This window comes from Cyprinus carpio, chromosome A2, assembly GCF_018340385.1.
Source record: "Cyprinus carpio isolate SPL01 chromosome A2, ASM1834038v1, whole genome shotgun sequence".
NCBI lineage: Eukaryota > Metazoa > Chordata > Actinopteri > Cypriniformes > Cyprinidae > Cyprinus > Cyprinus carpio.
In genome coordinates, this window is record NC_056573.1 from 1,307,576 (window position 1) to 1,316,578 (window position 9,003).

At 42.0% G+C, this 9,003-nt stretch overlaps 1 protein-coding gene across 3 annotated transcripts in view; it reads right to left on the reverse strand.

Moving 5' to 3' along the window:
- The window catches only part of LOC109060780 (SUN domain-containing ossification factor-like), a 17,707-nt gene extending 15,770 nt beyond the window's left edge, over positions 1 to 1,937 (reverse strand). For all 3 annotated transcript variants that reach the window (XM_042768603.1, XM_042768595.1, XM_042768588.1), the window contains exon 1: positions 1,416 to 1,937. In XM_042768603.1, the coding sequence (XP_042624537.1) occupies positions 1,416 to 1,465 (50 nt within the window). In that variant the 5' untranslated portion in view covers positions 1,466 to 1,937. The remainder of the gene's footprint in view (positions 1 to 1,415) is intronic.
- Positions 1,938 to 9,003: the final 7,066 nt, after the last annotated feature.

Below are 9,003 nucleotides of genomic sequence, written 5' to 3' on the forward strand. Positions count from 1 at the left end.
CACACACACACACACACAGAGAGAGAGGATATCACACACACACACACACAGAGAGAGAGAGGATATCACACTCACACACACACACACACAGAGAGAGAGAGGATATCACACACACACACACACACAGAGAGAGAGAGAGTCATCACTCACACACACACACACACAGAGAGAGAGGATATCACACACACACACACACACACAGAGAGAGAGAGGATATCACACACACACACACACAGAGAGAGAGAGGATATCACTCACACACACACACAGAGAGAGAGAGGATATCACACTCACACACACACACAGGACATATCACTCACACACACACACAGAGAGAGAGATATCACACACACACACACACAGAGAGAGAGAATATCACACACACACACACACACACAGAGAGAGAGAGGATATCACACACACACACACACACACAGAGAGAGGATATCTCACCTCACACACACACACAGAGAGAGAGAGGATATCACACACACACACACACAGAGAGAGAGAGGATATCACTCACACACACACAGAGAGAGAATATCACACACACACACACACAGAGAGAGAGAGAATATCACACACACACACACACACACAGAGAGAGAGGATATCACAGTGGACTTTGAACGATTAGGTTAAAACACAAACACACACACACACACACAGAGAAAGAAAAACATCTTAAGTGTGCAGAATAACATAAGTGGACTTTGAACGATTAGGTAATTGTGCCATCAATAATTGTAATCACGATTAAAATTTCGTTTAATTGTGCAGCCCTAACTCACACACACACACACACACACACACAATATCTCTCTCTCTCTCTCTCTCTCTCTCTCACACACACACACACACACACACACAACACTCTCTCTCTCTCACACACACACACACACACACAATCTCTCTCTCTCACTCTCACTCACACACACACACACATACACACAAACGCTAACTCTCACACACACACTCACACTCACTCACACACACCTCAAAATTCCCAACACCACAAAAACACACTCTCTCTCTCTCACACACACAACACAAGAGAGGCAGGTCACCGATAAGAGTCCCACGGAAAGAGCCGGAAAGTTCCCAGACTGCACTTCTGAGCAACAACTCACACACACACACGAGCAGGTGCTGTGATAGAAACCATATTCGTCTATCATGGTATTTAAAGTGTACACTGGTATTATTTGAAGCACTTTTGATCACGTGTCCCTCTCTGTTAGCTGGAGTATTACATGAACACAACACTTCATGAGCTGCGATGAGAGTAACGAAACAGATCCGCGGTCTGTCTAACTGTCCAGATGATCATAAACATTCATAAACATAATCAGATGATCAAAACATTCATAAACATAATCAGATGTTGATCAGACAGTGAGTCAGTCACGCACCAGCAGCAGAGTCCCGACACTGAACACAGCAGCAGCAGCGGGCTCTTCATCCTCCAGCGGCCGAGAGACGCATCATTCCTCCGCGTGTCTGTTCCTCAGAGATACCAGAAGCGATGAACGCTCGCGATAAACGACGCCTCGCCCGCGACAGGACGGACTTTACACCACCGCGCAGCTGCTTTCACACACGCGCTGTTCGTCTAATGTGAGGCGTCAGTAAACTACACATCATCATCATTTAGAGCCTGAAATACAATCGAAGATCCGTCTGAGTCTCTATTAAACGATTAGAGCGATGCCGTGATTAATCATCTTCAGCAGCGCTGAGAAAAACAACACACATCACGTGACCGCGAAGTCAAAGCGCTGTGTGGAAAATATTCTTGATCTACAATCATAATAACACACTTGAAAATACAGTTCAGACCCTAAAAGAACTGGATAAATATTATTTCAAACTCATCTTATCACACCAACTGTCCCGCCCATTTCAGATGCGCTTCCGCTCTTCCTGTTTTTCTGTTCTCTTCCGGTAACTGGCGGAATGACGTCACCGGCTCCCCCTATCTGCTGTTAGTCTGTTTAGTTAATGTATTAGCATAGCTTAGTGATATATTTCTAATTTAACAAGTATAAAATTAGTGCCTAGTAACATTTCTGAATAAAATGTACCATATAAGATATTTTTCTTTGAATTGCAGTTCAACAAATTCCAAATATCACTTAAAAAGTTTGAAGAAGACAGTTATGAACATCACACTACAATATTAAATATTAAATCATAAAGTTTCATTGGTACTTCAGTAAAATCTAGTGATTTTTTAAGTCTCTTCTCAGTTATTATTCATTGATCTTTATAATCAAAACTTAACTTAACCCTAAACTTCAAATAATTTAAATAACCCCTTAAAATTCTGGAAGACGATTAAATCCTTGGCTGGAAACAAAACTGGCATTGAGCTGCCACCATGTATTCTTAAGGACTAACATAAAATATCTGATAAGGCTGAGATGCTTGGCTGTTTTAATGAGCATTTTATTGTCTCTGGTTTATTATTTGATTCCCTCAACACTTCACATCAGAATCATCCTAAAGGTAATTCTCATGATCATTCTGGAGTCAGTAATTCTTTTAGTTTTAAGCCACTTTCAGTTTCAGAAGTGCATAAAGCCCTCACACTTTTAGACATTAGAAAATCGGCTGGTCCTGATAACTTGGAGCCTTATTTTCTACAATTAGCATCTGATTTTATTGCACCGCCTTTGACTTATCTTTTTAATCTTTCTCTGGACACAAATGAAATTCCACTTATATGGAAATCCGCATTTGTTTTTCCTCTGTTAAAAGGAGGCGACCAGACTGTTTTAAAGAACTATAGACCCATATCGAAACTGTCTGTCCTGGCCAAGGTTATGGAAACACTGGTGAATGAACAATTGAAAGAGTTTCTAACTATCAACAATATTCTGTCTAATTTTCAATCAGGTTTTCGTAAAAAACACAGCACAACTACAGCAGCCCTAAAAGTAGTAAATGATTTTATTGACTCTTTAGATAAAAACACAACATTGCGCAGCTCTCTTCATTGACCTATCGAAGGCTTTTGATACTGTGGATCATGCAATATTAAAACAAAGACTTCTCAGTGTCGGGTTGTCAGAACATACAGTTTGCTGGTTTGACAACTATCTATCAGGTAGATCCCAGTGCGTACAGGCAGATGGTCTCACTTCAAGCCCTCTTAGTATATCCAAGGGTGTGCTCCAGGGGTCAGTGCTGGGACCACTTCTATTTATTTTATATATCAACAATCTTGATCAAAATGTTTACAACAAGCTTTCATTTTTATGCTGATGATACTGTGATATACTGCTCTGCATCAACTCCAAACCAAGCTCTTTGTCAGCTTCAACTTGCTTTTGATACTGTACAACGTACCTTGTTCGATTTAAAACTTGTTTTGAATGACGACAAAAACAAAACTTATGTTGTTCTCAAATGCAAAATCAAAGTCACGGAACCTTCTACCCATCACTACTTCTCAGGGCTCCGAGATTGAGTCTGTATCTCAATTCAAGTATCTTGGTATCCTAATTGATGATTCACTTTCTTTTAAACCTCACATTCAACAGTTGGTAAAAAAACTAAAGTTGAAATTGGGTTTTGTATTTTAAGAAACAAGTCATGTTTTTCCTTTGAGGCCAAAAGGAGGCTTGTTGCTGCCACTTTCTTGTCAGTGCTGGACTATGGCGATGTTATATACATGAATACTTCCATCACAAGCTTGAAACTGTTGGATACTGTTTATCATGGAGCTCTTAGGTTTATCACAAACTTTAGAGCACTTACTCATCACTGTTCTTTGTATGATTGGGTTGGTTGGTCTGCATTGTCCACCCGTAGACTTAATCATTGGTAAATTTTTATCTATAAGGCAATTCTTGGTCTACTTCCCCCATACCTCCAATCTTATATTGAAAAGAAAAGTACAGGAAGATATTGTCTTCGTTCTGAGGACTTATTATTATTATCTGTCCCTCAAGTCCGGACCGAATTGGGAAAAGGGGCGGTCAAGTATGCGGCCTCCTGCACTTGGAATCAGCTGCAAAATGTCCTGAATCTTAAGGAGCCAGTTTCATTGGTTGATTTTAAATTACTTTTAAATAACATGTAAAGCTACACAAATTGGCTGTAGATGTTATGACTGACTCAGTTATGACGGACGATCCTTGCTGTTGCTTATCGCTTGCGATAATATGTGAAATCCTTTTTTCTTATGACTTTATAATTATTTATTACTTGTACAAATTGTTATATGTTGATGTTATATGTTATATGTTTTTATGTTTGTAATCTTGTTAATTGTGCTGCTGCCTGTTTTGGCCAGGACGCTCTTGGAAAAGAGATTTTTAATCTCAATGAGTTTTATTCTGGTTAAATAAAGGTAATAAATAAATAAATAAATAATTATAGTCAAAATCCGCTGTTACTTCTATAATTTAATAATATAGTATAGTCTGTGGTTTACTTACACTGTAAACCTAAATAAAAATTTGAGGTAATCAGTTCCCTATCGAAACGGTCTCTTACATTGCATTCATCACACTTGGGGAATCTCCATTCACCTCAGAATACTAAACCCCTGTTAACATTTGTACAGCTGCATTCACCAGAATCTTTCTCCTTCAGCGTGAAGATCATCTCCTCGCTGGACTCTGATGACAAAGGCCTCCAGGTGACCCATCCCTGTGTCTCAGCTGTGGACCCCTGGCTTGTATCAGACAGGTGTCCTCTTGGGACTGGCCTCCAGATGGAAGGTTGTTATGACAGATGTCTAAAAACTTGGGTTAGGGAGCTCTGTGCCAGCACATCAACTGTCTTGAGATGATGGCAGTATTTCAGGCCCTCAGAACCCTCCTGCCAGCCCTGAAGGGGTACCTCTTTGTCCGTTCGACTACGACATTGGTGGCCTTTATAAATCTCCAGGGCAGCCTCAGGTTGCTGTCTCTTACAAAATGGCAAGACACCTCCTCCTCTGGGCTCCTTGAGGACAGTGCTGGCCCACAAATGGCTGAAGGTCCTCCTGTACGCCTTTCCTCCGGCCGCTCTGCTCCCTCAGGTCAACAGACAGGTAAGAGAGACTGGATGCTCCGTGCTACCGGTAGCTCCAGTTGTGGTTCCTCGACCGGATACAGCTGTCACCGACAGCTGAGGGAAGTCCTCCTCTCTCAAGCGAGAGGTTCCCTGCTGCATCCCCAACCTGAGTTGTGGAGTCTGTGCAGCTCCCCGTGAAGGTAGACAAAACTATAACAACATTCTGTCCTTTTCAAAAGAGCTGCTGGATAAGGGGTGCACACCTTCCATACTTAAAGTATATGTGATGTCTATCGCGATAAACCACGCTCTCATGGCCTGCCAATCTGTAGGAAGACACGACCTGGTCGCCAAGTTCTTGAGGGGAGCCAGGAGACTTAACTCGTCCCGCCCTCATAGTACTTGGGATCTGTCTACGGTCCTCAGGCCCATTTGAGCCCCTCAAAGTTGCTTAAGTTGCTTAAGACTGCCCTGCTGCTAGCTTTGCTCTGTGAGCACTTTCTTTTTGGAGTTAGGGTCAAATGACTGTAAGATCATCCTCAAACCCAAGCTAGGTTACAAACCTAAAGTGCTCTCTACTCCATTCAGCACGCAGCTTATCGACATACTCATAGATCGATTACAAAACTATACAGGTATTCAAGGGCAGGCTTTAAGGTGGTTTAGATCCTACCTGTCCGATCACTACCACTTTGTTTATTTAAATTTGGAGTCATCTCAGTTATTGCCAGTAAAATATGGAGTACCACAAGGATCTGTCCTAGGTCCGAAACATACCAATTTGAAAAACTCAAGGTTAGACTATTGTAATGCTTTATTGGGTGGTTGTTCTGCACGCTTAATAAACAAACTCCAATTAGTCCAAAATTCAGCAGCTAGAGTTCTTACTAGAACCAGGAAGTATGATCATATTAGCCCGGTCCTGTCAACACTGCACTGGCTCCCTATCAAACATCGTATAGATTTTAAAATCTTGCTTATTACTTATAAAGCCCTGAATGGTTTAGCACCTCAGTATTTGAACGTGCTCTTGTTACATTATAGTTCTCCACGTCCGCTCCGTTCTAAAACTCTGGCAATTTGATAATACCTAGAATATCAAAGTCAACTGCGGGCGGCAGATCCTTTTCCTATTTAGTGCCTAAACTCTGGAATAACCTACCTTACATTGTTCGGGAGGCAGACACACTGCAGTTTAAATCTAGATTAAAGACCTATCTCTTTAACCTGGCTTACACATAACACACTAATACACTTCTTATATCCAAATCCGTTAAAGAATTTCTAGGCTGCATTAATTAGGTAAACCGGAACACTTCCCATAACACCCGATGTACTTGCTACATCGTTAGAAGAATGGCATCTACGCTAATATTAGTCTGTTTCTCTCTTATTCCGAGGTCACCATAGCCACCAGATCCAGTCTGTATCCAGATCAGAGGGTCCCTGCAGTCACCCGGATACAGTACTGTATCCAGCCCAGATGGTGGATCAGCACCTAGAAAGGACCTCTACAGCCCTGAAAGACACCGGAGACCAGGACAACTAGAGCCCCAGAGACAGATCCCCTGTAAAGACCTTGTCTCAGACGACCACCGGGACAAGACCACAGGAAACAGATGATTCTTCTGCACAATCTGCCTTTCTGCAACCTGGAATTGAAATGCTGGTTTCGTCTGGTCAGAGGAGAACTGGCCCCCCGACTGAGCCTGGTTTCTCCCACGCTGGCTTTCCTACATTCTGACACTTAATTAACATCCATACCTTGCCGCTGTTGCCTCTGGCTTGCTTAGTTGGGGACACTTCATTTACAGCGATATCGTTTGACTTGATTGCAAATGATTGCACAGATACTATTTAAACTGAACTGAGCTGCATGATGACATCACTGAATTCAGTGATGAACTGCTTTAACTGTCAATTTGCATTACTGACACACTGTGTTCCTAATTAATGTTGTTCAGTTGCTTTGACACAATCTGTTTTGTATAAAGCGCTATATAAATAAAGGTGACTTGACTTGAATACTTACCTGTTTCTGTATTTTTGTAAATTAACCTCAAACTCATGATCATGGACTTCTTCTGTTGCAGAGCTCTGTCAGGCCTGAGTTAGTGTGAAATAATATTGAGTAATTAAATAATGTGGAGTAACCTGAAATAATCGGTGTTCAAAGTTTGGAGCTCTGCTGTATCTAGATAACTTACATATGCACTGTTATTTAGAGGCTGTCCTTTCATCATCTCACCTTGTGTTTGTGTGTTAAAGTGGTTTTGCTGAGCTTTCAGAAGTTTATGATGTTTGCCTGCTATGTGGTCATTGTGTTTGCCTTTAATTTATGAGCTGTGCAGGTCTGTTTTTGTCTTAAAGGGGTCTTATTATGCTCTTTTACAAAGTCTTGATTTTGTTTTGGGGTTGTACGAGAACAGGCTCTCATACTAATTTTTCACATATACATAAATTTGTTAGCTGGGCCAGCATGTGCTGTGATTACAGCTGGGACAGCGTCTGTGCTGTGATTGGTTAGCTGGACCAGTGTGTGTGTTGTGATTGGTTACCTGGACCAGTGTGTGCTGTGATTGGTTAGCTGGGACAGCGTGTGCTGTGATTGGTTAGCTGGGCCAGCGTGTGCTGTGATTGGTTAGCTGGGACAGCGTGTGCTGTGATTGGTTAGCTGGGCCAGCGTGTGCTGTGATTGGTTAGCTGGGCCAGCGTGTGCTGTGATTGGTTAGCTTGGCCAGTGTATGCTGTGATAAGCTAGCTGGGCCAGCTTGTGTTGTGATTGGTTAGCTGGGACAGCGTGTTTTGTGATTGGTTAGCTGGGCCAGTGTTTGTTGTGATTGGTTAGCTGGGCCAACATGTGTTGTGATTGGTTAGCTGGGACAGCGTGTGCTGTGATTGGTTAGCTGGGCCAACATGTGTTGTGATTGGTTAGCTGGGACAGCGTGTGCTGTGATTGGTTAGCTGGGCCAGCATGTGCTGTGATTGGTTAGCTGGGCCAGCGTGTGCTGTGATTGGTTAGCTTGGCCAGTGTATGCTGTGATAAGCTAGCTGGGCCAGCTTGTGTTGTGATTGGTTAGCTGGGACAGCGTGTTTTGTGATTGGTTAGCTTTGCCAGTGTTTGTTGTGATTGGTTAGCTGGGCCAGCATGTGCTGTGATTGGTTAGCTGGGCCAGTGTGTGCTGTGATTGGCTCCATTCGCGTGTTTTTGTGACAGTTTATCTGGGCCAGTGTGTGCTGTGATTGGCTCCATTCGGTGCCTGGTCGGGAAATGTCACCCACCTGACCATAGCCACATACTAAAAACACCACTGTAAATATTGCATCAAAATCAAATCAATTAGAGAGCGATTTAAACCCGGATGACTGTAACCACTCTAAGTTTGTCTGTCTTGGGAAAGCTAGCGTGTCTCTGATATAGTGATAACACTCGCTGCCTTCTCTAGTGCAGCTCAACCAGGTCTCGTCCCATTTGTCAAAATTTGTGATGTCATAAATCCCCGAAAATATGCAGTGTAGTACAAACGAGTGGTTCGTTGTAGTTTTTGAAAAGTGATTTCTCTTAAATATCTCCATTTGAAGTGGACTTTGAGCTTTGTAACTTTGCAGACCTTTTTTTATTCTCAAACAGCAACATTACAGACTAACTAAAGTTGAAAAAGCATAATAGGACCCCTTTAATTCATAATTTTCTCATCAACCTTACCAGAGTTTTGTTTAAGCAAATTACATAAACTGTCAATCTGTAACCTCTTGACTTAGTCCTATCTAAAAGGAATGCTTAGAAAAATGTTAATTTTGTAGTTGAACCTCTGAAGAACAGACACGTGTCAGGAGTTTCATTTCAGATCAGTCTATTCTCAAATCAAAATGTTATGAGCGACTGAAATTAGCAGAACAGCTTCTTTGTTAAAAACATGAAACCGACAACTGGGCTTTTAAAAGAGCGTTTATATCACCATCCACATGAAGCATACAGGAATTAAACACTGC